The sequence below is a fragment of the Leptosomus discolor genome, chromosome 25 (assembly GCF_034619465.1).
Source record: "Leptosomus discolor isolate bLepDis1 chromosome 25, bLepDis1.hap2, whole genome shotgun sequence".
Classification (NCBI taxonomy): Eukaryota; Metazoa; Chordata; class Aves; order Leptosomiformes; family Leptosomidae; genus Leptosomus; species Leptosomus discolor.
In genome coordinates this window covers 8,161,412-8,188,869 of record NC_141415.1, presented here as the reverse complement: position 1 = coordinate 8,188,869, position 27,458 = coordinate 8,161,412, and the positions used below count along the sequence as shown (strand labels likewise).

Sequence of the window (27,458 nt, the reverse complement as noted above, 5' to 3'; positions counted from 1 at the left end):
GAGACCGCGCCGGGCGCACCCGAGCGTGGACGGGCACCGGGGCGGGCCGGGCACCGGACTCGCAGCCGCGGGGCGAGGCCCGAGCCGGTGGGGGTTCTCTGGGCTGAAACGGGCCCGCCTCGCGGGGCTCCGCCCGCGTCCTGCCGGTCCGGGCCCGGGCCCAGCGCACCCCGACGCCCGCGCGGCTCCGGCCCGACCGGTACCGGCGGCGGCGGAGCGGGGCGGGGCCGCAGCGCGGGGGGGCGGGGTCTGGGGCGCGGCCCCTGCGCTAGGGGAGGGGCTGTCACGGGGCGGGGCCGCACCACGGGGGCGGGGTTCGAGGCGGGGCGGGGCGGGGCCGGGCGCGGCGCAGGCGCGGCTGCGCAGGGGCGCGCGGCCTCCCCCCGGCGCGATGGCCGAGGAGTGAGTGCGGGGCGGGGCGGGGCCGGGGGCGCCCCGGGGCAGCGGGTCCCGGCGGTACCGGCCGCGGTCGGGGGGCCTGTGGCCGCCAGAGTCGGCGGCGGCGGCGCGGGGCGGCGGGGCCGGGCCCCTCTCCAGCGGTGCCGGCCGGCCTGGGCCCGCTCCGGTGCGTGTCACCGGCGCGGCCGGGCTGCGGCCCCCGGCTGGGCGCTGCCGCCAGGGCAGCCATGCGGCGCCGCGGGGAGGCCCTCGGGCCCGGGCGGAGCGGCGGGGGCGGCGGTTGGGTGCCCGCAGTGCCGTCGCGGTCCGAGGCCGGGCTGGCTGCGCAGCACGGGGCGCCCCGGGGCCGGGCCGGGCGGGAGGGCCGCGGGGGCTCGGGGGGCAGGGGCGGCTCGATCCCGGTCAGCGCGCTCTGTTCCCCGCAGCGGCCGACGTCCGCCAGCTCCCCGGGCCTTTCGGTGCACTTCGTGCCGCGGTTGTTCTGAGAATAGGACTAGCGCAGCTTCACGCAGTTGTTTTTCCCTGGTTAAAGTCTGTGATGCATTTAAAATCCACGGGGACTTTTTTTTTTTTCTCATAACGTTCGTTCACAGGATTAAGCTCTCTGTTATTTGATATTTATTTTTTCTGTACTTTATAGAAAAATGGAAATCGCCACTCCTCCAACATCGAAGTGTATTATATACTGGAAAAGAAAAGTCAAGTCTGAATACATGCGTCTCCGGCAGCTCAAGAGGTTTCAGGCGAACATGGGAGCTAAGGTAAAGCCCTCGCTGAACGGGTGTCTCCTAAATGCTTCGCTCTCGCTTGCAGTAGTTGAGCAGCTGTCGGATGGGCGATTCATCCTGCGAGCTGGTGTGTTTTAGTTGCGGGCTGGGCGAGTTGGAAGAGATACCACTTCTCCTCACCTCCGTTATTAGCCTCGGGCTGCGCAGCCAGTGTCTGCCGCACGTAGGCTTGCGTAACTGCAGCGAGAGGACTCGTTTCCACTTGTTCGTTAAAGTGTCTCCCTACTTGAACGCTCTCAGTGCGGGTGGGTTTCTGATGACTCGCTCTGGTGCTCCTCTCCTTGGCAGGCAGGATTTTAGAAGGGGTTGGCTGGGCTCAGGAGTTGCCAAAAGCCACTGGCTGTTGGGTAGATTTTCAGCACAGTTTTGTTTCCCGTGCTGAGTTTCATTAGAGTTCCTTCTAACGAGTGTCATCAGGTGGAAGTGCTCTGCCTTGCATACATTTTGATACTTGAAACAAAATCTCGGGAGGGGTTTTAGTGTTCCCAGCACGATTTCTTAAATTTTGAATGCTGCTTTCTCTCATTTCAGGCTCTGTTTGTGGCCAACTTTGCGAAGGTTCACGAAAAGACTCAAATTCTGAACGAAGACTGGAAGAAGCTTCGAGTCCAGCCAGTGCAACTGATGAAGCCGGTCAGCGGGCATCCCTTCCTGAAACAGGTGTGGAGAGGAGAAGGGGCGCGGCAGCCGTGGGTGTGGACTGGAGCCAGGGCTTTGCAGGGAGCCGTGAGGATACGGGATCGTTTGTTGTGTGTACTGTCCGGTGTTGGTGTCAGGCCGTGCCTCGCGCTCTTCGGGGATGCAGACATGGGCAAAAAAAACCCCAAGGCTTTTCCTGTGAAGGGGTCCCGAGGAGCGAATGCGGGGCTTTGCTGTGTTTGCCCTAGGTGCGGTTTCCCTCTGGCTGTGGCTGCCTCCTGCGGGTGGTTTCCTCACAGCCCTTCTCTGTGCTCTATTCCAGTGCACTGTCGAGAGCATTTTCCCGGGGTTCCCAAGCCAGACACTGTACATGAGGACCCTGAACACGGTGGCGCTGGTGCCCATCATGTACTCCTGGTCCCCTCTTCAGCAGAATTTCATGGTATGTGGGAAGACTCTGGGGCACAAGGTCTTGGTGCAGCTGGTGTGTGATTGTTACATGGTTGTGGGGTGATTATGCCTTCTTCAAACCACTTGTTTCAAGCAATGTCTGCTTGAGAGATAACAGACAGTGTTGGTTTGGTGGCTTGTTTTGTTGAATCCCATCAAACAGCCTTGCATCCTGCTGCCTTACCCGGCTGGTCTCTCCTTTACGCTTGGCGCCTTCATAGGGTCACCGTTATTTCCCAGGATTCAAGGAGTAAATGTGGTTTGGTTTTGCTCTTTTTTTCTTAAGACTTCTCTTCCCTTTTAAATGAAGGGTTTTATTTCCTAGGCAGGCCCTTCCCTCTGTGACTGGGTGACCCTGCTGGTCTCATTGTCAGGATGCTACCGAGGATTAGTTCCTCTATGGTAGCAGTGAGGGGAGTGATTTAATGCAGGTTTTGGTGTGGTGGAGTTAAGATGACTTGTGAAACAAAGAGATGGTCTGTGGCTGGCCTGGCTTTTTACCTGGTGTGGGGTGTGCACGTGTTCCTGCAACCTGCGGAGCTCCCCGAAGCCCCCCGTAGCAGACTGGGGGCTGTGACACCAACGACTGTGCGCAAAGAGCCGGCCGGTGGTGCCGTGACAATGCAGGTCCAGTGTCCTTGCTCCTGTGGTTCCTGCGAGAACACTCCTCAGTTTTGGCTGTTCCTCCAGGGGCTGAGTTACCAGTTTGCCTTTCACTGCTCCAGTTCTGCTCTGCCTTGAACACAATCTCTCTGACATTTTTTGGCTGTTTATTGCTCTTGGCAATGTGTGTGTTTCTGAGGTTCTGTAAGCCTTGAGGCACTGCGCTGCTTTTTGAAAGCAAATTGCACTTTTAGGGGTCAGAGTTGTGCTGCTGGCGTGGGATAACAATGAAATGTCAGCGATGAGACATCTGATGCTGCAGCCGGGGAGGCTGCACCGCTGGGTTGCTCCGTGCTGCCTGCGGGTCTGAACGGGCAGGAGCAGCCTCCGACCCAGCCGGGCTGGGCCTCACGGGCGCTGGCTTTCTGAATCGTGTCGGATCTCTTTTCAGGTGGAGGATGAAACTGTTCTGTGCAATATCCCTTACATGGGAGATGAGGTGAAGGAAGAAGATGAAACGTTCATTGAAGAGCTTATTAATAACTATGATGGGAAAGTCCACGGAGAGGAAGGTAACCTGGGAGCAGTCAGCACTGCCGTTCAGTCCTGCAGATAGCACAGCAGAGCAGTTAAGGAGTCAAAAGGTGGCAGCAGTAACCAGTGTTCCTGTGGGAGCGCTGGGAGCAGAAAACCAGGAACGTGCCTGCTGTTCTGGATTGCGTGGACCCAGCCTTGCCTTTCGATATCGCGCTCCCTCCTAGGCCTGGGGTGCTCTGAAGCCGACGCTCTTGTTCACGGGGGATCACAAGTGTGCTCTGGGGTGCTGAAAAATGTGCTAGAGGTTAGGAGGAGCTCGGCAGCCTTGTTTCACTTGTGACCTCAGCCAAGGCTTTAATCCCTCTTTTCAGAAATGAGAAGGCAGAGTGTTTCCCTACAGTGCTGCCTACCCCATCTTAACACTCTGCCTGGAGGGAGGAAGGCAGTGGAAAGCTCTGGTGTGGCCTGTCCTCAGATTGCTAAAAATGATGCCCCGCTGTTATGACTCCAGCATTAAAATCCCACCGATCCCTACCAAGTCAAGAGAAGGGTTCTGGTTGCTAACGATGTCGTGTGGCTGGTTGTGATTTACCACCGCGAGGAGCGTGACAGATGGTGGCACTCCCACCCACTGGCTGACGTCTCTGTGTTTCAGAAATGATTTCGGGGTCAGTTCTTATCAGCGATGCCGTGTTCTTGGAGCTGGTGAATGCCCTGAATCAGTACTCGGACGAGGAAGAGGAAGGACACAACGACTCTGAGGTTAAACAGGAGGATGGGAAAGAGGAGCTGCCGGTCACAAGGAAGAGAAAGCGAATTGCAGTGGAAGGTGGGTTTGGCCACAGAAACTGGGGTATGTTGGTCACGTTCCCATCCTGCCCTGCCTGTGTAGGTCACTGCTCTCCTGCCTTCACTCGTCGTGTCGCCAAGGGTGGTGACCAGCTTGGCAGTTCTGGTGCGGTAGTCGAATGCAGAAGGGAGGTTGGTTGTTCTCACTGTCCTCTGTGGACAGGACAAGAGGTCACCAGCTTAGAGTGTGGTGAGGAGAATTTAGATGAGTCATCGGGAAAACCATTGCATGGTGGATTAGCAGAGCAGTGGGGTAGTGCCTGAGGAGGCTGTGGGATCTCTGCCCTTGGAGGTTTTAAAGTGTTGGTCCGGCCAGCACCCGTCAGTGAGGTTGTAGGTGGGTCCGAGTCTGCTGTGGGCCAGCGAGGTGGGCCTTTTCAGATCCCTTCCAGAGCCGTTTTCCGTGTATTAGTGCTCCTCTTCCCCCTCCTGTGCCACCTGGAGTTCTCGTTGCATAGGGGAAGCTCTGGTTTGTGGGGTTGTCATGTCCTGCGTGACCTTGGGAATGCTGACTGGTGGTTTCGTCTTTGTCTTTGGTTTGTAGCGATACGGGTAGCACAAACACCAGGACCTTCCGTAGGTGTAGAAAAGCACTGTCTGCAAATCCACTCTTGTGAAAATAAGTAGTCCTTAAGAAATCGTTAGTACTTCCACCAATACGTTCTGCTGCTCTGAAAGTGGCAGTGTACTGTGCCTGGAAGTGCCTTAGCCTGGCTGCAGGACAAAACGTTTATCCCTCGTACGTGGGATTACAGTTCTGTCTGTTAAAATGTGATCCTGGACAGCCACTGGAATCGCTGTCAGTGCGAGAAGGAAAAACACGTTCACATCCAGCTTAACTGAGGAGTTCTCTCTCTTTCTCAGGTAGCAAGAAGTGTTCAAAGAAGCGGTTTCCAAACGACATGATTTTCACTGCCATTTCGTCTATGTTTCCTGAATACGGCTTCCCGGATGACATGAAAGAGAGGTAGAAGATCTCTGCTTACGCAGCCTGTTACCTTTCCTAGCAACAGGTGAAATCTGCAGCTCGGACACCGGCGCTGTGCCCTGACCAGACAGCAGAGCTCAGCTGGCTGGAGGCGCCGTGAGCAGGGCGGGCTGAGCGGGCTGAGCGTTAGAATCGTTAGTTTAGCCTCGGGGATTCTGTCCCAGGTAGCGACGCAGTCGTGTGAAAGGTCCCCGGGAGGAAAGCGTGCCCAGCTGTGGGTGTTTCTGTTTGTCCGACAGGTACCGGGAGCTGACGGAAGTGTCGGACCCGAACGTGCTGCCGCCGCAGTGCACTCCCAACATAGACGGGCCGTGCGCGAAGTCGGTCCAGCGGGAGCAGTCCCTGCACTCCTTCCACACCCTCTTCTGCCGCCGCTGCTTCAAATACGACTGTTTTCTGCATCGTAAGTGCAGTCTCGGCCGGACGCTTCCCTAGAGCCCTTTTCTCCTCATTTTTCCTCAGTGCTTCGTACCTCTGTACGCCTTTGCTTAGTGTCTGTGCCGCAGTCTTTAGAGGGTGGTGCCTCCCCGGAGTTTGCCGTGGAGCCTTAGGAGCTGACAGGTGCCCAGAAGCCTTTTATAAAGACGGCTCCACTCGTTTCCTCAAACGGACGGTAAACCGACCTGCGTGGCCGTCCCCTCTCTCTCACCACTGTTCAGCACGCCGCGCTCGAGCCTCCTGGCAGTTTGTGCCAGAAATACTGCCGCGACTAGACTTTACTCTTGCTTTGCAGAAGCTCATCAGGGAAAGGCATGAATGTTTCGCTTCCAAAGTCTGGACATGCCTCTGTGTTTTGTTGCCTCACTGGAACTTGCAGCTTCATCTTAGTCATGTTCCTGCGCTTTGTCCTGCCGAAGCCTTTTGGATACTGATTAGCTGTTGGACCTGCTGTTTCCCAGGTCTAAGGGCTTCTTTGGAAAGTCAGAGGACTCTTCCCAGTGAATTATTTATTAAAAGATATAATATTAAGATCATGTGGTCTTTTTGTTTCAGTCTGAAAGCAGATCTTCTTCCTGTGGCCTCTCCTTCCCCAGTGTTCCCCCACTGCTGCCACGTCCCTGTCACGGGTTGGAGCAGGGCTGGCCAGGAGGTCCGGCCGCCTCGTTCCCCGCTGCTGGGAGAGCTGCTCGGGGACTCTTGCCGACCACGTCGGGCTCCCACTTGCCTTCATTGAGCTCGTGCTGCCCCTGTCCCGTGCAGTGTTGGGGGAGACTCTTGGAGGATGCTAATAGTAAAGATAACTATTATTTTTTCAGCTTTTCATGCTACTCCTAATGTGTACAAACGAAAGAATAGAGAGACCAAGATCGAGCCAGATCCTTGCGGAGCAGACTGTTTCCTCTGGCTGGTATGTTTCTGCATCGCTGCTTTTGAAACCATGAGAGAAGTGGCCTGAGCAGCCCTGCTCTGCAGAACTCTGTGGGTCCTTTTCACAGCTTTGGTGATTTTTCAGAACTAGTTCTAATCCTTATTGGATTCAGGGGAGCATGAATCCAAATGCAGACCTTACCAGATGCATATTTTAGCAAATCTCTGACAAAGACTAATTTCGTAGCTGGCAGATGAGAAATTGTGGTGACAAAGGATTTGTCTGGACTCAGTGCAGCGTTTGAAAAATGAAGCCCAGGTTAAAAATGCTGGGGAAGGAATCTAGCGTGTGCGGGGAAGGCTCAAACTGTTTTAGAAACGACCTTTCAGAAATGCAGCCTAGCTGTGTTCGCAGGGATGAGCTGCAGGTTGGAGGAGCTGCCTGCAGGGAGGCGGGTGCGCCTGGTGGTGTCCGGGCTGGTCAGCTGGCTGAGCTACGGGGTGTCCCGGGGAGCTGCGGGGCTGGAGCAGAGGGAGAGGCCAGGAGAGCTTCACTGCCAGGGCAAGAGGCAGGGGAGCGGAGTGGAGGGCCAGGGCTGGGGAGCCTCTTCCGACCGGGCAGCGATCCCGAAGGAAGCAAAGCGGGAGCGTGCAGCGCAGGCAGCCGGCAGGGTCTCGGCAGTTGCCGAAGTGACCGTGCGTGGCAGGTCGTCCACCTCGGGGTGGCGGCAGGGCAGGGCTTGTCCAAGGGCCTGTGGAAAAGCCTTTCTGCGTTCCCTGGTCGCCTGCCACCCGCCTTGTCTTCTGCTTTGGTTGCAGGAAGGAGCCAAGGAGTTTGCTGCGCTGCACAACCCCAGGTCCAAGTGCTCGGGCCGGCGCCGCCGGAGGCACCACGCGGTGGGCGCTTCCTGCTCGAACGCCCCGGCTTCCGCCGTCGCCGAGACGAGGGAGGGCGACAGTGACCGAGACACGGGCAACGAGTGGGCCTCTAGCTCCTCGGGTACGATGCCAGCCCGGAGACACCCCGCTGCCCTCCGGCAGTGCGAGCAGGGACAGGCGGCACCTCGCAGCTGGAGCTCTCCCTGGCTTGCCCCAGCGTCCCGCACAGGGGTGGGCGGTTCGGAGCTAGCGAACAGAGTCGGTGTTTCCAGCTGTGCTTACACAAACACGAGGGGCAGCAGGCCCTGTCCTTGCTGCTGTGGGGTTCCCTGTCCTCTCCCAGGAAGGAGGGAAGTTGCCAGGCAAAGTGAGAGCTTTGCTGGGACCTGCGAAGCCCAGATCCCTCGGCTCGGAGCACCTTGCCTGGGTGCGTGTGGCAGCGCAGCGCCGGGCCGTGCGCTGGTCCCTGCTGCGGCACAGAGCAGCGGCCGGGGGCTGCGGCGGCGGGGAGCTCGTCTGTGGGCCTGCCCGGGGCGAGGGCTTCCTCGGTGCCGCCGGTGAGCACCGAGCTGCTCCTGCCGTGCCGGGGGAGGTGGCGGTGGCCGGGGCAGAATGAGCAACCCGGGGAGCAGAGGGCTCCTGTACGTCAGGGTCCCATCTTGGGCAGGAGAGAGCGGCTTCATCATCCTCTGGCCTCTCTGTTGCCTCTGCCCTAGTCGGGGGGCTCTGACCTTGGCCGGCCCTGGAAGGGGAGGGTGGCATGGTGGCTCTGGTGCTGCGAGGGGGCCAGTGCCACCATCCCAACCGGTGCCAGGCTGCCTGCTGACTCGAAGTGGGGGCGTGCAGCAGGGAGCACGGTGCGGGGCTGCCGGGAGGCGCGGAGGCCGGGGCGAGGTGAGGTGTGGGGCGCAGCTGGGGACCGCTGCCCGCAGGAGCAGTGACGGCGAGAGCACATTCTCCCACGTTGTCTTTTGGCCTAATGTCTGCCCTTCCCGCCAGAGGCGAACTCCCGCTGCCAGACCCCCACCAAGCAGAAGCTGAGCCCGGCCTCCTCCCAGCTCTTCGCGGTGGAGACGCCGCAGGAGCCCGTCGAGTGGACGGGGGCCGAGGAGTCGCTCTTCCGTGTCTTCCACGGGACCTACTTCAACAACTTCTGCTCCATTGCCAGGCTGCTGGGAACAAAGACGTGCAAGCAGGTGGGTGCCTGAAGGGGACGGGCCCTGCGGCAGGAGAGGGCCCTCGGCCGCTGCTCGCCTGTTGTGTTTTCTTCTCCGCCACAAGCCGCGTGTTGTGTCAAGGCTTTGTGGAGTTCGGTGGGGTTATTTTGCAGTAGTGCTGCTGTTTGGAGAACGAGCCCCGCGCGTGCCCGGTGCCGTTAGCTCCCTCCGGAGTGCCCTGGCCGAGGCCGAGCGCGCTGGCAGGGCGGGCGCTCTTCTTTCCCAGGGAAGGGAAGCAACGGCACCCGTGGTCAGTGAAATTGGGGGCAGAGCTGCCCGCTTACTGGCCCTGGGACTGGGAGCCCCCCTCTGTGTGCCTGCCTGCACTCTCTCTGTTTATGCTTTAGATAAAAACAACTTGAGTGCACTGAACTTTATTCTTCTTTTTGCTTCTGTTCTTTGGCAGGTCTTTCAGTTTGCAGTGAAAGAATCGCTTATAACCAAACTGCCAACAAACGAATTAATGAATCCATCCCAGAAGAAGAAAAGGAAGCACAGGCAAGTGTTGGACAAGCTTGTTTTGTTCATAAAATGCAACCAGATCCACTGGTTTTTGTGCCAACGCATTCCTGGTAATCCCCATCTGGCTCCCATCTGCGCACACATCCCAGTCACACAGGGCTGCTGGTGCTGCCGGCTGGGCGCTGCCTCTGGCCCGTCTCCCCAGCCCTGGCTGGGAGGCTCCACGGCCCCGGGCTCAGCCCCGGAGGAGAGGGCAGCACGGTGCCTGGCTGTAGAGCCGCGCTGCTGCGGGAGGGCTGGTACCGCTGTCCTAACAGCAGCCTTGGCCTCAGCTCCCCGACCTAGAACCTGCTTCTTGTGTGCTCCTCCCAGCGCGTCCGGTATTACTCTGGCTTTAGCATTTGCCTTAAATAACTTCTGCTGTAGCTGCATTGTTCTCATCTTTCCCCGCTTTACGGCCGGCTGGTGGTTATCGGGGCGTGAAGCTGCCGACAGCCTCGCCAGACTCGCCTGTCTCGCGGTGCCGAGCGGTCGCGGACGGCTCTTGGCTCCTCCGGCCGGGGGCTCGCGCGTCCCCTCAGACCCTCTCTGCTTCTCTTCCAGGCTGTGGGCTGCGCACTGCAGGAAGATCCAGCTGAAGAAAGGTAGCCCTGGCTGTGGCTGCGTCACGCCACCTCGGCTGTGGCCACTCGCCCGTGGGATCCGGTTCCCCGGCTCCGTTTGGCGCAGCTGGATGGCTGTGTCCCGCTCTCCAGCCCGGCGCTGCAGGGGGGCAGCAGCTCCCCACAGCCGGGCTTTTGGGGTGCCGCAGGCCAGCCCCGCTGTGGCTGTGCTGTGGGAAGGGCCGCCGTGCCAGCGCTCCCTCTGAGGCCGTGCATGCGGTGTTGCTCGGGCCGGAGGGGAGGCTGGGGTCTGGCGTGCAGCCCTGCAGCCAGATGGGCTGCTTGGGGCAGAGCAGACGTGCACCATGTGTCGGTGATGGCAGCCGTGTGTCTGCGGGTGCTGGGTGCTGCTGGGCTCCCTGCCCTCTGCAGGCAAACGGGGAGCTTGCACCTTCCCTGCTCCGGGGCCTGGGTGTGCTGCTCCTAAACGTTTCTGCAACGTGCAGCTTCTGATCCGGGCATCTCCTCTTGTCCTAGATAACTCGCCTACCCAGGTGTACAACTACCAGCCCTGTGACCACCCCGAGCATCCCTGTGACAGCTCCTGCCCTTGCATCATGACTCAGAATTTCTGTGAGAAGTTCTGCCAGTGCAACCCTGACTGTAAGGAGAAACCGAGGACAGCCGGGTGGGAAAGCAGCCGGCTCTCCCGACACAGATCAGGGGGCGGGTGCAGAGCTGGACTTGCTGGGGACCTGCTTTATTCCTGCATTCACTGCTGTGTCCGCCTGCAGCAGTTTGATTCGCAGTCTGCTCAAGTCCAAAGGGAAGCTGTTCCGTGCAGCCCCGTGACTCTCAGCAGCCGAGATGCATGCTCTTGTGAGAGAATGCTCGTCCCCATGTCTGTGTGCAGCATCAAACACCTGTGGGTGATGCTGCTGGGTCCCTGAGAGCAGTTAGGGTGGGAGCCGGGTCACTGCTTTGCCGTGGTGATTTTTCCTTCCTGGGCTTCCATTCACAGCTCTGCGATGGAGATAACCGTGCTTGCCCACATCAGCGGGGCTTCTGAGGGTGGATTCGTTAGGGGTTATGACACAGCTCAGGGCTGGGAGGACTGCAGGGTGACAGGGAGCCGACTTCTCTGTACTGATCAGTTACACTTATCAGAGTGGCTTATTTCAAACTGCACGTAATCAGTGGCAAGAGGCAGACCAGCATCTCCAGCCGTGCCAACGGGAAGGACCCTGTGTAGGGTCCGTGCTCTGCTAGGTGTAAGCAGAGTGTTTCTGGGTACTTGGAGCTCCTGGGTGCCCAGGCTGCCTCACGTTCCCTGTCCTGGGGGCTTCGGGGGGCGAGAAGGTGGGCTGGGGGCTCCTGTCTCTGCTGCCCAGAGCAGAGTGGATGTAGAGCTCTTTATCAGCACGAAGACACCTTCCCTATGTTAGGAGGGTGCTGGGCAGGCAGGCATAGTTCTGGGCCAGGGTGAGACCTGGCTTGGGAGGAGCTTCAGCGGGGCAGCGGCACCACAGGGCCCCTCTGCTCTCTGAGAAACCTCACGGTGCGAAACCATGGGTTGTGTTGCTGCAGGTCAGAACCGCTTCCCAGGCTGCCGCTGCAAAACCCAGTGCAACACCAAGCAGTGCCCGTGCTACCTGGCCGTGCGGGAGTGCGATCCCGACCTCTGCCTGACCTGCGGTGCGTCGGAGCACTGGGACTGCAAGGTGGTCTCCTGCAAGAACTGCAGCATCCAGCGAGGTCTCAAAAAGGTATGGGCAGCGGCATGGCTCTGGACTGCTGGCAGGGGCTGCCTTGGGGTAGAGCTGGTAAACAGCTCCTGCTACATGGGAGAGGGTGTGCGAGCCACCTGCAGCTGCCTGGGTGAGGAGACCTGGAGGAGAAGCTGCTCTGCCCCAGGCTTCCATAGCACCTAATCTGGAGTACGATTATGGAGTGAAATTCAGGAGATGGGAGTTACAGGAGGAAGGATGAGAGCAAGGAAGCATAAGAAGTGACTGGGAGAAAGGTTTAGTCTCGAATTCTGCTGGTCAGGGCAAGTGATTGCATGTCAAAAAGACAAAAAATCAGAGAAAGATGCAAAGTAACGGGTGTCACGTAATGTGCAGCTCCAGCCTAACGGCGCTATGACGTGTAGGTCTGTAGGCAGCCGTGTGCCCCCTTAAACCGGGGGGTGCTGGACAGGCACTGGCTCCCCTTTGCTCCTTGACCCTGTGATGTTGGGACGTCGAGCGTGGCAGCCAGCACGACGTGGCTGTTCCTGCCCTAACCCCGGCGTGTGCGGCCGTGCCGGGAGGCAGAGCGCTCTTCGCGGCTGCTTTCTGGTCTGCCCGCTGCCGGGTGCTGGGAGGCACGGGGCCGGCCGACCGTAACCGCTTCCTTCTTCCCTTGGCTCCAGCACTTGCTGCTGGCACCGTCGGATGTCGCCGGCTGGGGGACTTTCATCAAGGAATCTGTGCAGAAGAACGAGTTCATCTCCGAGTACTGTGGTGAGGTCGGTGCTCCCGCCCGTGCTGGGGCTGTGGCGCTGCGTGCTCGGGAGGCTGCGTTTAGTGGAAGTGCCGTTGGCTGCTGCTCCGGCAGGGACCCGCGCCTCCCCCAGCCCGGCCACGGCCGCGGGCTCGCTCTGGCCAGGTTTAGCAATTGAACTTGTGCTGGTCTGGGCCCCGTCTCCATACCTCTAGGCTCCCCGCTGTGGAGGAGCGTGTCTGGTATGTGCTGCTCCCTGGCAGCCCAGCTTTTGTCCCTGCGCCCTCCCTGGCGAGCTCCGGCCCCTGGGATGGGAGGGCAGGGGGGTGTTTGCAGGTGGGAGGCGAGGGCTGCTCTGCACAGCGATCCTCGGTCCGCGCTCTGCCCTCGGGCACTGAGTCTCAAGGCCTTCTCCTTCTCCAGCTTATCTCGCAGGATGAGGCTGACCGCCGAGGGAAGGTCTATGACAAGTACATGTCCAGCTTCCTCTTCAACCTCAACAACGGTAACTTGCCTGGGGCTCCGAGGGGTGGAGGACACATGGGCTTCCTGGCAGGGGGCTGTCTCTGTTGCCTGAGCGGCAGGTCTGTCTTTACACTAGTTTTCTTTCTTTTTTTTAATAGATTTTGTTGTTGACGCCACCCGCAAAGGAAATAAAATCCGCTTTGCCAATCACTCGGTGAACCCCAATTGCTATGCCAAAGGTGAGACATCCTGCCCGGTCAGACCTCGGTGGGGGATGGCTCTCTGGGGTCCTGCCTGGCTCCGGGATTGCAGCGGATTTTCCAGGGTCACCCTGAGCCTCTGGGAGCAGCAGAACCTCAAAGGCCTGGACAAAGTCTCTGCAGCAAATCCCATTCCTGCTGGTGAGGGCCCCGCTCAGCTCGGCGGTGGCCCTGACCTCGCGAGGAGAGATCGCTGCTAGAGAGCGGCTGGCGGCTGCCCGGGGACCCCGTTCCTGCTAGGCAGGAGCTCAGGGCACAGGGTCCCAGGGGGCCAGGCGGGGCAGAAGTGCTGCGAGACCTCCTGGGCTGGGCTGGAGCTGCCGTCTCTGACGTCGTCTCTCTGGTTGCAGTTGTGATGGTGAACGGCGACCACCGGATAGGGATCTTTGCCAAGAGGGCCATCCAGGCGGGAGAGGAGCTCTTCTTTGATTACAGGTACCTTGGGGAGCTGGGGGCTGGGGGCCGGGGTGCAGGGTTGACCCCACTTTCCGTGCACACGTTTGTGGGGAGCACAGGAGGTCGTTACAGCAGCCGTGACTTTCTGTCTTGCAGGTACAGCCAGGCAGACGCCCTGAAGTATGTCGGCATAGAGAGGGAGACAGATATCATCTAGGCTCTGTGCGGGGTGGTCCCCAGCACACCTTGCTGCTGCACCTTGTAAGCAATGCCATGTTCGCTTCACGCTGACATGACTGCTGCTGTTCCCGTTGCTGTGTGTGTCACAAGTGCTACTTTCCATCCAGACGCCCGGAGAGAGACTCGGGGCAGGAGTGTGAGCGGCTGCTGCCTGGGTGGCGGCTTTGCCAGCCCCGGGCTGGGGCAGACGCTGGAGCCTTGCACTGCGGGCGGTCTCCCGGGCTGGAGGGAGCCCGTGGACCAAGGAAGCTGGGGCTTGAAGAAGAGCTGTGGTGCAGGAGGAGGGACAGCCCCGAATCCTCAGTCTCTTTCCGTTTTCTGCCAACTGCTGGAAGAACAAGAGTGAGGTACCACCTGCACCGAGACCTGGGGCACGGCTGGGGACAGAGGGGCTCGTGCTCCCTTCCAGCCCTGTCCCCTGGGATAGGCTCTGGTCTCAGGTGCTGCCTCTTGCTGCCTGTTTTGTCCTGTTGATGAGGACGGCGACAGGGTTGGAAGCCATAGAGACGTGGCTGCAGCAGTCCCTGGGCCCCAGGCTGCTGTCGCTGGGGCTGTGCCCCTCTGCCCCAGCTGGCTGGGGGACAGAGTGGGCCTGGCCGTGGTGGGCACGGCACGATGCCTGGGGCTGCGGAGAGCAGCACTATGCAAAAGTCACTTTGGGTGGGGACACCACTGAGCTGGTTAGAGACAACGTTACGGGGGTCCTGCTGCGAGCACAAGAAGAGTCCGGGGGCAGCAGGAACCCGTGAGCCGGAGGAAGCCCTGCCAGCCCGCGGCGATTTCTCGTGGCTGGGGGGTGGCTGGGTGGCTCGTGCCTGTCCCCACAGCTCTGCTGCGTGGCCTTTCTGGGGCTGGGGTGCGGAGGCTTTGGGGTCTCCTGCTGCCGCCTGGGGCTGCACTCAGAGCAAGGACGGGCCTCGGCCACCCCCGCCGTGGGCAGGCGCCTCCCGACCAGGCGCTACCAGAGCTGGTTCCTCCACTCTCCTCTGTCAGGACAGTCCCTTTGGAGCAGTGCGGGCTCTGCAGGAGGCGTCGGGCACTTGAGGAGCCAGCAGAGCGAGAGCCTTTCCTTGCAGGGGACGTGTTGAACGTTGCTGTGCCGGGGTTTGAGCAGGGCCCACCAGCCCTGCCGCTGCCTGCGGTGACCTGGGCAAGGCTCCTCGGAAAGCTGCCTGAGCATTCCTGACACTCTGGCCCTGGCCCTGGGGATAAAGGGGGAATGTTCTCTGACAGGGTGAGGTTTGGCCTCAGCACCCCATGCAAAAAAAAAAAAAAAAAAAAAAGCACTTTACACTGATCCTTCTCAGCCGGCAGCTGGGCCCCGTGTGCCGCTCTAGGGGTGGAGGGACCACGGGCATCCCGGATGGCTGCCGTCCCTCAGCAGCACCTTTGCAGGGATGTTGGTTTGGGCCTGGGACGGGGCAGTCTGGAGCCCCCCGCTCTTGCCTGAGCAGGGCCTGGGGTGACCTGAAGGACGGGGCTCTCCCCTGGGAGCCACGTCCGCTGCCGCCCAACTGTCTGGGCTGATGCTGGGTGCCGGGGGGTGCTCCAGCGGCCAGCTGGGGCCGGGCTCCCAGGGTGGCACAAGGAGCCCGGCTGAGCCCTGATGTGGCACTGAGGGGGCAGGAGCCCCTCAGCCCCTTTGGGGGGCAGTGGCGGGGAGGGTGGGCAGTGTTTGTCCGGAGGTACCATGCAGAGGTGAGCAGCACTGGGGTCCTTGCCCTGCTCCCTTGGGGAACCGCAGGGCTCCCTAGGCGCAGCCCCCTCCCAGCCAAGTGGCCCAAGAGGCAGAGAGGTGCTGGGTCTGCCCCGGCGCAGCCCTGCGCCCTGCCTTTCCCAGGCTCCTGCCATGGCAGGCGAGGCCGTCCGTCCCTCTGTCCTTCCTGCTGTGCGTGACGCCCTCCTGGGGCTCGGAGGGGTTTGGGTCTGTCTGGAGCAGCGCTTGTACCCCAGCATCTGCCTGAGCCCCGCGCCCCGTCACCCCCGTCCGCCCGGCTCACCCCGACCCTGCTCTCAGCTCAGCGTTCTCTGCCACTTTGGCCGTATCTGCACTACGCCAGGCTTGTGTCTGTGGTTTGTGACAGTGAATAATAATGCACTTTAAAAACGATGTGGCTTGTAGCCTTTGTCATAATAAAGTGGTAGCGAACGTCGTCCCGCAGCTTGCTGGCCTCTGTCACCCTTGGGAGCGGCCGGCAGCGGCACGTTCCCTGCCTGCCCTCTGCCTGCTGTGGGCTCAGCCCGGCTGCCCCCTCTGCAGCAGTTGGCACCCCAGAGCCCAGCGGGGCTCCTGAGCACCCAGTGCCAGCGGCTGCCCGAATCGGCATCGGCTCAGGGCTGGGAGGCAGCAGAGGCGCGTGGTGGGGAGAGCGGGACCCCCCTCGTGTGTGTAGGAGCGTGGCAGTGGGCTGAGCTGCATCCAGCCCTGGCTGAGCATCCTGCATCCCGCTCCGGGAGGGGGAATTGCCGTTGTCCATGCCGGTCCCTCCCCAGGTGCAGGTTGAGCCACGGCCAGGGCAGAGGAGCTGCTGCCCCTGCGCGCCCAGGCTGCCGTCGCGAAGGCTGGGGAGGGTCAGACGCCGTCGTTCTGCCTTTATTTGGGTATCTTCACATCTCATTCAACAGAACAGGTTTCTAAAAATAAAGTGCCCAGTGGAGCTAGGCCTTTGGGTAGATAAATGCATTTCTGTAACTTCATCTTACCACAATACAGCAAGTGAACAGGAGCTTTCCCTGGGCTGGAGGTAATCGGCAGGACCGGCACTTCGTACAGAGAAGTAGCAAACTACAGACCACGTACCACAACGCGCGGAACGTAACACCCGACAGGAGCTTCCGTTTGGTTTTTTATACAAACCGATAGAATAAAAAAATCAGAGTGTAGTAGAATATCCAGCAACAAAAATGGTAGAAAGGATCCGTACCTGATTGTATGAAAGCAGCATCTCAGCAAAGTGCGGTGGCGTCATGCGCGGCAGCGGCGGCCGTCGCCGGCACGGGCAGGGTATTGCTCGGCGCGCCCCGGGCCGTGCCCGAGGCTGGGTATTGCGTGGCGTCCTGCGTGGCGTCCTGCGTGGCTCTGGCGAAGCGAGCGAAGCGGCGGGATCTACACGCTAACGGGGCGGCGGCGGCCAGGCGCACCCGGCGTGCTCCCCTGCACCGGGAGGGTGGGCTGCCCGGCCCGTGCTCCCCGCCGGAGGCAGGGCAGGATTTGGCAGCTGGTGGGAGGCAGCAGCCTGCCTCTGGCGTGGGGGCTGCCGGCGTGCCCGGGGCGAGCGGGGCTGGGGCTCGGTGGGTCGCGGCCACGCTCCGGGGCCGGGTCGGTGGCGGCCGCGGGGAGGATCTGGCGGTCGGTGCGGTCCGGTCCGGAGGTGGGTGTTGGCAGTTCAGGTGTGCTCGGCCCTTTGGTCCCGCGACGCTCGCTCGTCCCTGGGCGGCTCCCAGGGCTGCGGGGGCTGCGAGCCCGTCCCACCCCCCGGCCCCGCTAGTCCCCCTTCGCCTCCTCCAGGATCTGGGGCAGGTTCTGGTCCTTGCGCACCGACAGCGGTTTGGCAGCGCTGCCGTAGTCCTGGATGGCCTTGGGCTCGTTGGTGTGGTAGGAGCCCTTGTAGCGGTGGTAGTAGAAGTACAGCAGCACCAGCAGCGCCCCGAGCAGCAGGAGCAGGAAGATCACGACTGCAGGGGAGAGGCAGTGGGGAGGGGCTGGGGAGGGGCTGGGGGAGGCGCAGGGCCAGAGCAGAGGTGGGGGGACACCGGCCAGGCCCTTCACTTACACCCGATGATGATTCCGACCCAGCCATCGTCATGCACGTGGGGGAACTCTGTGGAGACAGAGCGGGAGGCTGAGACCGGGCTGCAGTGGGGGCTTGTGCTGGAGCGTCCTCTCTGCAGCTGATGCTTGCGGGGGCTCCCTCCCCATCGGGGTGCTACCACAGCACCTACCTGTGCCCATGTACCAGGGGTCCATCTCGGGAGGGATGAGGATGGTGGTGAGGGGGAGCATGGAGGCACAGCTCGACTCCACCAGCTCCCCCCGGATGCTGTAGGGCCGCACGACACTGGTGGGGCGGAAGATGGCTTTGAGGGGGACGAGGCTGTTAAATTTCACCCCCGAGAGGCAGCCTGAGAAGCCGGGCGTGTTGTAGCGCTGGATCTCGGGGTCGATCACGCCTGTCTCTGTGTGGGAACAGAAGGAGAAGGCTCATCCCCCGCAGAGGGCAAGGACTGTGCTGAGTGGAGGAGACCTTGGGGATCCCAGCACAGGAGGGGGCAGGACTCAGCTCACCCATCACACGCCCCAGGTACAGATTTTTGGGCGAGTCCAGCTTGCTGTCCACGAACAGGGAGAACTGCTGCTCCATGACGGGGAGATAATCCACCTGGGAGGTGGGTGCACGGCATCAGCACCCGCTGAGCCTCCTCTGCCTCCTGCCACCCTGCCCATGGCCCCCCCTGGCCTGACCTTCAGCCCAGCAGCCCCCCAGGCTCCGGCAGGGAGGGTGCCACAGCCCCGTACCTGAGTGTACAGTGTGCGGTGCAGGCGGGTGATGTTGACACGGTGGGGCCTCCCGTCCGTCACCGGCTTGGTGGTGAGGGCGAAGACATAGGGGCTGGTGCCCAGCTGGTAGCGCAGCTGCAGGCTCCCTGCGGGCAGAGCGGGGCCGTCAGAGGTGCCGGGGCTCTCGCCGGGCCAGCCCACCCCCTCCGTAGGGCTGGCGACTGGCATCGGGGGGGAGGAGGGTCCCGTGCGGCCCCAGCACTGGGGCAGGTCCCCACAGGCTCCGGGTGAGCCCTGCCCTCACCATCATCCTTGATGAGCACCGCCATGTAGTCCTTGACGAAAGAGCTGATGTAGAGCAGCACGGCGGGCGCCGAGGTGGTGCTAAAGCTGAAGCTGACCTCCTCGCTGGTGAGGTTGTAGCCGGGCAGGGGCTGCCAGGGGCTGCTGATGATGCTGGCGAACTCGCGGGCGGCGTACAGAGACATCGGCAGGATGTTGTACCGCACCCAGGTGCCCTCCTCGAAGTACCCGCCAATGTCTGCGGGGGACCCACAGGGTGACGGGAGCGCCGGCTCCTCTCCCCCAGCCCAGCCCCGAGGAGGACCCCCCACCCCCGGTGCGGGCAGGAGCAGCCACTCACCGTGGTTGCAGAAGGGCCCATCGAAGGCAGAGACGGTGCAGTTGCAGCTGTAGTGGCTGTAGCGCTCAACGCAGAGCCCGCTGTTCTGGCAGGGCACCGGCGGGTCCTGGCAGTGGCCCGTGCAGTTGACCCGCACACCCTCCGTCTCGTTGGCTTTGCCCTCCAGGTTGAGGGTCACCCCGTTCATCCGCAGTGCCCGCAGGCACCCCAGGAACGGGCGCATCTTGTGCTCTGCCGCGCCTGCAGCGGGGCCGAGAGTCAGCGCCCTGCGGCACGTGGGGACCTGGCGAAGCGGGGACGCGGCCAGGGGCTCTCACCGACGTAGAGGGGCCTGTCGAAGTCCAGGCGGACGAAGCTCTGCGGCGGGGCCGGCCGCACCACCCAGGGCAGCTTGTCCACTCGCAGCCGCGCCAGCTTGACGTTGAGCTCAGCCTTCACCTGGTGCCACTCGTCGTCGTTCCAGGGCACCGCTGACCGCACCGTCAGGTTCTCATCCCCGTTCCCGATGTCGTAGGCAAACACCACGTCCCTGGTGGCTGCGGGGATGCGGTGTCGGAAGGGGTGCCTGGTCCCGCCACCCCCCCATGCCCCTGCACCCCCCACCCGCCCGTACTGTTGAGCTCGACACGAATGTAGTTTCGGGAGCCAGGGTTCTCGAGGAAGACGCCGGACAGGGCGGTAGTCTTGAAGTAGAAGGAGATGTCGAGGCTGTGGTTGGCCTGGAAGGTGGGGAAGAGCAGGGCTGCGCCCCTGTTGAAGGAGACGGTGTTCCAGGTATTGCCTGCGGGGAGCAGGAAGGGCGGTAAGGGATGGGCAGGGACCCTCCACGAGCGTGGGACCCCCTCAGGCATGGCCGCCCTCCGTGGGTCCTGTCACTCACGGTCTCCGTAGCACCGCAGGGGCCCCAGCAGGAACTGGGCTTCGGAGCCGGAGCGGTTGGTGTCTCCGACCACAACCTGGGTGACGGGCAGGTGGTCCACAAAGGTCAGCAGACCCTTGTCCGTCCTCCTGCAAATGGCACGCGTGTTGGGGGGGGCACGGGAGGCTGCCCCTTCGCCAGCCTGCATGCCTGCTGAACCACCACCTGAACCCCCAAGAGGCTGTGCCCCCAGCCCCCCGTCCCGCAGCCCCCCCAGCTCACCACAGCGCGTGGTCGGCGTCGCAGTTGCAGAAGTACTTGGGGTCGGCGCAGTTCTTGTCCAGCCCACAGGCGCAGCGCTGGATGCCCGGCCGTGAGCCCCCCCAGTAGTAGTGCCGCTCATCGTGTCGGCCCATCCAGAAGCTGAAGGGCAGCCCGGCTGAGGGCACAGGGGAGGGTGAGGACATGGCCCCACGGCACGGTCCCCAGGCACAGCCCCAGGCACGGCCCTGCTCCCCCCAGTGCTCACAGGGGGTGTTGAGCAGGCGGGAGCTGTAGCAGTGGAACTCAATGCGCTGCTCGCAGTACTCGGAGGCATTTGCCAGCGCCGAGACCTCGGCCCAGGAGGCGTTCCAGTACTCCACGGCCCCCAGGTAGGGCTGGTCCACGCTGGAGCCTGTCACCCGCGTGGCGTAGTGGCGGTTGTGCCGTATAATGGTCCATGCCCGGTCCTCTGCGAAGGTGGAGGGCTGCTAGGACTGGCCCCCCAGGACACCCCTGCTCCCTCCATCCTGCTCCAGCCCCAACGCACAGGCAGGGGCTGGTCCCTGGGAGCCACTGGGCAGAGGGATCCCCACGCCCTCCTGCCACCCCCACCTCGGATATCGCAGTACACCGTGAAGGGCTTGAGCGGCCCGCTGCCATCGGGGTCGATGGTGTAGTTCCCTGAGGTTTTCCCACTGACCCGGTAAGCATCGCACGACTCCTTGTAAAGGGCTGGAAGAGGGAATGGGGCTGGGGTCAGCGTGAGGGGGGGGCACCAGGCACCGGGAGGAGCTGCAGGTGCCCGTCCCGTCCCCTGACCCACGAGGCCCCAGGCTCACATTTGTGGCAGGTCTCCCCCTTGTACCCCGTCAGGTCGCAGATGCACATGAAGTCATCCCAGGACTGGACGCAGCGGCTGTCGTGCTCGCACAGGTTGGGGGTGCACCTGAGGGCGCAGAGGGCTCCTGTCCTGGCACCGGCGCAGCCCCCTGGCCCCTGCCCGCTCCCAGCCGGCACCCCTGTCCTGACCGATACCTGTCCGTGATGCCGCAGACGTTGAACAGCACGTTGAAGTACTGCCCCAGCCGGTGCTGCACCAGCAGCTCCACGTCCACAGGCTGCATGTCCACATTCAGCATCTGCAGGCAGCCGTGGAAGGCCGTCTGGTTCGACCGGCAGCCAGTGACCGAGGCCGGCTTGGGGCAGCCTGCAAGGCACAGCGGGGTGAGCGGCCCCCGGGCACCTGTCGGCCCCAGCCCCTGCCCCGCCACCCACCTCCAAAGAAGTACTGGCTGCCGGTGCGGAGCTGGAAGGGGTGTGCCACCCGAAACTCGGCGCCGTCGTCATCGTCGATGGTCACCACGGCTGAGCCATCCCGCGCCACCAGCTGTACCGAGTGCCAGAAGCCATCGTTCAGGCGATGCCCTGCGCAGGGAGAGGAAGGTGCGTGGGGAGGCACTGCCACCAGAGCGGCCCCTGTCCCTGCGCCGGCTCCCCAGCCCACCTGCAGCAAACTCCAGCTTCTTCTTGCCGGGCTGGGCGATGGAGACGTTGACCTGCCCCTCGCTCAGCACCACCTCGAGGGAGCCCAGGCGGTCGGCGAAGCTGGTGTAGAGCAGGAGCCCGGCGGTGTCCCAGGAGCGGAAGCGGAAGCTGACGGCCAGGCGGTTCCTCCGCGGGATCCCCGGCACCCGCACGTAGTTGTTGATGCCGGCGAAGGTGATGGGGGTGTTCAGCTGGTCCTGGCAGTAGTGGCCCACGCTGCCCTGGGGACGACCGTAGGAGGCAGTGAGGAAAGGGATGCTCCTGTGGTGGGGAGACCCCCCACCCCTGCAGCCCCGGCCCCGATCACCCCCGCTCGATCCCATCGCCTGGCAGTGCCGGGTGGGCGCTCCAGGGCAGGGACGACCTTGCGCAGTCGATGCGGCACCGCTCGGCTGAGCACGGCCGCTGCCCGGCCTCGTGTCACCCCACAGTGGGGGCGGGGGGAACCTAGCCCCAGGAAAGGGGTCACCCCACAGCAGTGCTGAGGACCTGGCTGTCCTCCTGGAAAGGGGTCACCCCACGGCAAGGACGGGACCCCTGGGGAAGGGGCCACCCCTTGGGGCTGGACCTCGAAGCGGATGTTGGGTCTCCGGTGCCGGGCCAGGTCGGCGATGTTGACCCCGTTGAAGATGATGTTCTCCACGCAGCCACGGAAGTTTTGCCGGTAGGTGAGGTGCTGCTTGTCCTGGTCAATCACCCCCCCGAAGAAGATCTGGGAGGCAGAGGGAGGGGGTCAGCCCCTCGTGGGGGACGCTGGGGGTCAGCATCCCAGCAGCTCCTCGCCCGCCGCACACACCTCGGTGTCGAGGTCGAGCTGGTCAAAGGTGCCGCGGCAGCGGAAGCGCTTGACCTCCCCGTCCAGCGTCAGGTTGACGTGGTGGCCGAAGCGCTCGATGTGTAGCGAGTGCCAGTGCTGGTCGTCCAGGAGGCTGCCCACCGTCGCCGTCGTGTGGCCCTCGCTGGCGTGCAGCGGGCTGCTGCCTGGGGAGGGGCAGCCTCAGTTGGTGGCCCCCCCCGGCCCTGCGCCCCCCAGCCCCTGCAGCCCCGGCTCACCTAAGCTGATGTGCAGGAGGAGCTGGGCCTGCTTGAGCTCCACCGTGATGTAGTCACCCTGCGAGCCCTCCCCGTGCATCAGCACCCCGTCCTGCTCCAGCGTCTTGAAGTTGAAGGAGATGTCATCCTCGAGGGTGCTGATCCTCTTGGCCCGGAAGCGGTAGGAGATAGCATCATCCCCATCAAAGTAGAGCACGTGGGACCCTGGGGAGAGCAGAGCAGAGCAGTCCCAGCCACGTCACTGCCCACAGCGGCAGGCACCCCAGCATGGGGAACACTCCTTTCTGCTACCCTTTATGCCAGAGCTAATGACTGCAGAGTGCTTGGACACCATCTCCCCGGGGAAAGGGTTTTCTGGGCATGCTGGAGCCAGGAGCTGGCCCCCCTGCCATGTGGGTGGCTGGGCCAGGGTCCCACCCACCGCAGGGCTGACGGAGACCCCGGGCCAGGTACTCACGGTAGGGGCAGCCGTACAGGCCCAGGCGCAGCCCGATCTTCCCGCGCGGGTTCCAGGCCACCGGGATGATGCGGATGTAGCGCGCGAGGATGGGGTAGTGCAGGTCGTGCCGCACCACCCCGCTCTCATTCACGTTCCCAAAGAACGTCTGGGAATGAAGGGCCACTGTCAGCACCTCACTGTGGGCCAGGGGTCTCTGGTCCCCCCAGGGGACCCCCTCCTGCAGGGACCCCGGCCCCCCCCATACCCAGTTGCTGCCCTGCTGGAAGAAGGGTTTCCAGCTGGTGGGGTGGTCTCCGTAGAGCACGATGTAGCGCGTCAGCCAGTCGTAGGTGTTGAAGGTCCCCTGCGTGGCCACCGCGTTGATCCGGTGCTTTTGCATCAGGTCGATCTGGAGCCAGGGCTGCTTGTCTCGGGGGTCGGGGGACCAGCCGCTGGTGCCTGCGGGGGGAGTGGCTCAGCCGGCCCCACGGCCCCGCACTTGGCAGCTCCCGGCTGAGTGGGGGCTGCTTGCTCGGCCCCCACCGCAGCACCCGACTGTGGGTGGGAGCTGGAGGGCTGCAGGGCTCTCCCCCACCCCTAGGGGATGCTGAGGGCTCCACCATGAGCACCCGAGGACATTTCAGCCCCACGGGACCTTGCCAGGGGCACGCCCTGCCCAGGGCCCCCCGCCCCACCTGCACCCCAGTCCCACGGGGGGACTCACTGTGCAGCCGGGCAAAGCTGGCCGAGTAGAAGATGTTGTATCTGGAGGAGGCACCGATGGACGAGGAGTAGAGGGGAGCGACGAGCTCATCGTAGCAGGGTCCTGCGGGGAAAGTGGGGCTGGGGGCCGGGCTCGGGACGCTGAACTGGGGCGATGTCCCTGCGGCGGTCCCCCGGCTCGGCCCTGCGGACCCCGTGGGCTCTGGGGACCCCGCGGGTTCTGGGGGCTCCGGGGACCCCGCGGGCCGGCGGCGCGGCGCGCCCGGCTCCCGCTCTCCCCTCCCACTGCAGCGGAGCTGACACACCTCTGCGGGCCCCGCCGCCCGCCCCGGCCGCCTCCGCACTGACGTGGGCGCCGGGACCCCCGCCCCGCCCCGCCCCGCCGGGGCAGGTCCCGACTGGAGGCCGGGGGGGCCCGTGCGAACCCTCGCGGCACCGCAGAGGAGGCTCCGGCGGGGCCGAGGTCCCGACCCCCCGCGGGGACCCCCGGCCGCGTCGGACGGAGCCCGGGGAGCGCAGGAGCTTTTGCTGCACCCCCGGCCCTCACTGCAGGGCCAAGGGCAGCCGCGCTGCGCCCGTGCTGCATCGCCCCCTGCCCCCATCGCCCCCTGCCCCCATCGCCCCCCGTCTCCGTCACCCCTGCCTGCATCGCCCCCTGCCTCCATCATCCCCTGCCTGCATCACTCCCTGCCTGCATCGCCCCCTGCCTGCATCGTGCCCCTCCTCCATCTCCCGCAGCCAGCGGGACCCCGGGCCACCCCGGCCTTGGGGAAAGGGGCAAAGGGCCCCGGCTCAGAGGGGCCGCAGATTGCCGCCCGGTCCCGTCCAGGCAGCCGCCTCCAGCCCCTCCCGCCCCGGGGCCCGGGACAACCCGGTGCAGCCCCGCGGCGGAGCCGGGCCGGGGCGGCGGCGCTGGCCGAGGTTCTGGCGGAGCCCGGCGGGGTCCCGCGGGGCTGCCCCGCCCGCCGGGGTGCTCGGACACGGGGCTGGGCCGGGCCGGGGGTGCCGGGGCCGGAGCCCCCCCCCGCGGTGCGGACACGGAGCCGCGGCGGGCGCGGAGATGCGGCGCAGCGGGGCGGGTGCTCGGGGCACCCCTGGGCATCCCCGGGTATCCCGGATCCCCCGGGCCCCCGGAGGCTCCGGTGGGTACGGTGCCACCGGCGGGGGGACTGCGGCGGAGCGGCCCCGGGCAGGGCGCGGGGAGGGGGGGGGGCGGGGGGCGCCGGGACGCCTGTGTCCGGCGGTGACCTTGGGGACGGCGGGGACCGGGGCGGCCGGGGGTGCCGGGGGCTTCCCGAGGGAGAACGCGGGATGCCCGCGAGAACGGGGGTTGCCGAGAGCGGCTCGGGGGGCTGGGGAGCTCGGGGGTGCGGGGCCGAGGCGGCGGGTGCGGTCCCGCAGTGCGGAGCGGCCGCTCCCGGGGCTGCGGCCCCACTTACGTGCGAGGCAGCCGGGCCCGGGGCGCAGGAGGCCGGCGCAGGCGGCGAGCAGGAGCCCGAGGAGGCGGCGAGCGCCCATGCTGGAGCGCCCCGAGCGCCCTCGGCGCCGCCGCTCCCGGTGCTGCAGCCGCGGCGGAGCGGGGCCGGCGGCTCCGCCCACGGGGCGGTGGCGGCGGCGGCGGGGGGGGGCGGCCCCGGGACTGGGGGGGGGCGCGGCAGCCGGGCTGGGCGCAGCGCAGAGCCCCGGCCCCCGCCCCCCTCCGCCTCCCCCACTGCCGCGGTCCCGAGGGATGATCCCGCCGAGCCCCCGGTCCCCCCGGTACCCCCGGTCCTCGGCGCCCCCCCTCGGCATTGCGGGGCTACCGCTGCCCCGGGCTGCAGCCGGACCGCAGCGTGGGTGGGCTCGGGGCGGGGGTGCGTGGGCAGAGCGGAGCCTGGGGCGGGCACGGCGGGGCCGTGCAGGGAGTTCCCGGGGTACCACCACTTCCCGCGCAGCCCCCGGCCCTCGCCGTGCCCAGCCCGGCCCCGGGCCCCCTCCAGGCTGAGTGGCGTGACCCCCCGCAGGTGCGGGCCCCCCCAGATGTGACCCTCCCCAGATGTGACCACCCGCAGGTGTGAACCCCCACAGATGTGGTCCGCCAAGATATGAGCCCCCCCCAGACGTGACACCCCCCCCCCCAAGACGTGACCCCCCCCAGATGTGGCCCAGGCAGCCAGCGCCGGCAGCGGCGGAGCGGGGGGGGAGTGGTGCCCACCAGCCCTCCCGCAGCAGATGTGGCGGCTGTTTGTAATCAAGCCACAGATTAAGGCCTGAGGGTTTCGGGGTCGCCTGTCTCTCCAGTGGTGCAGAAGACAGGATTTAGCCTGTGTCTGTTCCCAAACATCCCCAGATGCCCACGGAGGGGACGGGGGGGCTGGCAGCCGCGTGGCCTACATACACTGCCTGCCCCACAGACCCTGCAGTGCCCTGTGTCCCCCTGGCTCTGGGGAGCCTCCCTCTCCCAGGAGCCCTGTGCAGCGCACCAAGCCCAGCCCCGAGGGATGGGGATATACTGGGGGCCGCTGGGCCCGAGCAGGGTGCCGGTGCTGGGCAGGAGCCTGGCCTGGCTGCGCTCGGTGAGGGTAGCTCCGCACCGCTGGCACGAGGCCGCTGCCCACCAGGCCTGGCAGCACCACGCCGGGCAGCAGGCAGGGCAGCGTGGCTGTCACCTGCGGGCAGCGGGTGCCGGGGCCGCTTCCTGCGCGGGCAGAGCCAAGGCCGGGGCAGTGAGTGAAAGAGGGAACAGAAAACCCCAGGTGTGGCAGGGCCACAGGGCAGCCAGTACCGGTGCACTGGGAGGTCTGCTACCAGGAGCTGAAGCTGTGCGCCAGGGACGAGGCCACCGGCCCTCCCGTCCTCCAGACCCTTGCAGTGCCTGCGGGTCCGTCCCCAGGAGGGGCACAGCCCCACCCAGCCTTACCCTGACACCCAGGGGTGCTGCCTGCTCTGGCCACAGCCCCATGTCCTGTCCCTGTGCTGGGTCAGGTCTGTCACCAGGGGCATGCAGGGGCCCTGCTCTGCACCCACAGCTGGCCGTAGGGCCAGCATTTGCCCAAAGACCCTCCTCCCTGCCCTTGCCGCAGGGTGCAGGATGGCACCCCCACAGCAGGCACAGAGCAGAGGTCTGCACCCAGCGTCCTTGTGCTGCAGAAAGAACAGGGGAGAGGGAGAGACCATCCGGCAAAGAGCCCTGGGGACACCGCTCTGCCCAGCCGCTCTCCAGCCAGGGCGCAGCAGCTCCACGGGCACTGGCAGCGAGCTCCCCGGCCTGGCAGGGACCCTGCCCGCTGCCTGTGCCCGGCTGGAGGCAGCAGGAGGGCAGAGGGCAGAGCTGGGATAAGCCACTACAAAGACAGCGATAGCGGGGAGAAAGGGGGATTGAGGGATTACCGCGGCAAACAGCTGAAAACCCATTAAAGCTGGGGATCAGTCTGCTCCCCCCTGGGGAGAGGAAAATGGGGCCTCTGCCCCACAGGAACTAATCTGCCCCTTAATGAGGAGCTGGGAATTTTGTTGTCAACAACCAGCAACACGCCTGCCCAGCACCCCAGGGGCATAGGATTGTGGGTGTTGTGGGGTGCAGGGGTGCAGAGGCACAGGGTGCAGGGCAGGGCTGGGACCCCTGGGCGAGGGGGATGCCCTGCACCAGTGGCTGCCCCAGTTCCTGGAACTGCCACATTTCCTATCAGGATGAGCCGTTCCTGGACCGTACCATGTTCTGCTGGTCCAGCCAGACCAATGTCCAGCTCAGCACCAGCCCACAGCAGCCCACACTCCGCTCCTCAGCCCTGCTCCCTCCAGCCTCCCCTCTGGCCCCACAGAAGCAGCCCCAGGGTGGGCCAGGATCTCCTCCATGCGCTGGGTGCCCTTGCCCAGACCCCACGCCCCT

General features: G+C 64.2%; 2 protein-coding genes across 2 annotated transcripts; one reads left to right on the top strand and one right to left on the bottom strand.

Moving 5' to 3' along the window:
* The first annotated feature begins 380 nt into the window (after positions 1 to 380).
* EZH1 (enhancer of zeste 1 polycomb repressive complex 2 subunit) lies at positions 381 to 15,048 on the top strand. Its single transcript, XM_086478054.1, has 20 exons — positions 381 to 402; positions 1,040 to 1,160; positions 1,719 to 1,847; positions 2,149 to 2,268; positions 3,331 to 3,451; positions 4,072 to 4,245; positions 5,130 to 5,232; positions 5,493 to 5,656; positions 6,510 to 6,601; positions 7,381 to 7,561; positions 8,440 to 8,636; positions 9,064 to 9,155; positions 9,723 to 9,763; positions 10,259 to 10,384; positions 11,309 to 11,487; positions 12,135 to 12,230; positions 12,629 to 12,710; positions 12,829 to 12,909; positions 13,281 to 13,365; positions 13,483 to 15,048. The coding sequence occupies exons 1-20, from the start codon at positions 392 to 394 to the stop codon at positions 13,541 to 13,543; spliced, it is 2,256 nt and encodes a 751-aa protein (XP_086334180.1). The 5' UTR covers positions 381 to 391; the 3' UTR covers positions 13,544 to 15,048.
* Positions 15,049 to 17,050: 2,002 nt separating this feature from the next.
* CNTNAP1 (contactin associated protein 1) lies at positions 17,051 to 25,108 on the bottom strand. The gene is made up of 24 exons (XM_086478052.1): positions 25,030 to 25,108; positions 23,592 to 23,693; positions 23,133 to 23,326; positions 22,886 to 23,033; positions 22,429 to 22,632; positions 22,172 to 22,356; positions 21,944 to 22,087; positions 21,335 to 21,596; positions 21,106 to 21,255; positions 20,866 to 21,037; positions 20,670 to 20,776; positions 20,443 to 20,562; positions 20,096 to 20,299; positions 19,849 to 20,005; positions 19,588 to 19,715; positions 19,321 to 19,488; positions 19,025 to 19,243; positions 18,708 to 18,947; positions 18,369 to 18,605; positions 18,083 to 18,210; positions 17,852 to 17,945; positions 17,509 to 17,742; positions 17,340 to 17,387; positions 17,051 to 17,241 (listed from the first exon to the last, which is right to left on the bottom strand). The coding sequence occupies exons 1-24, from the start codon at positions 25,106 to 25,108 to the stop codon at positions 17,051 to 17,053; spliced, it is 3,915 nt and encodes a 1,304-aa protein (XP_086334178.1).
* Positions 25,109 to 27,458: the final 2,350 nt, after the last annotated feature.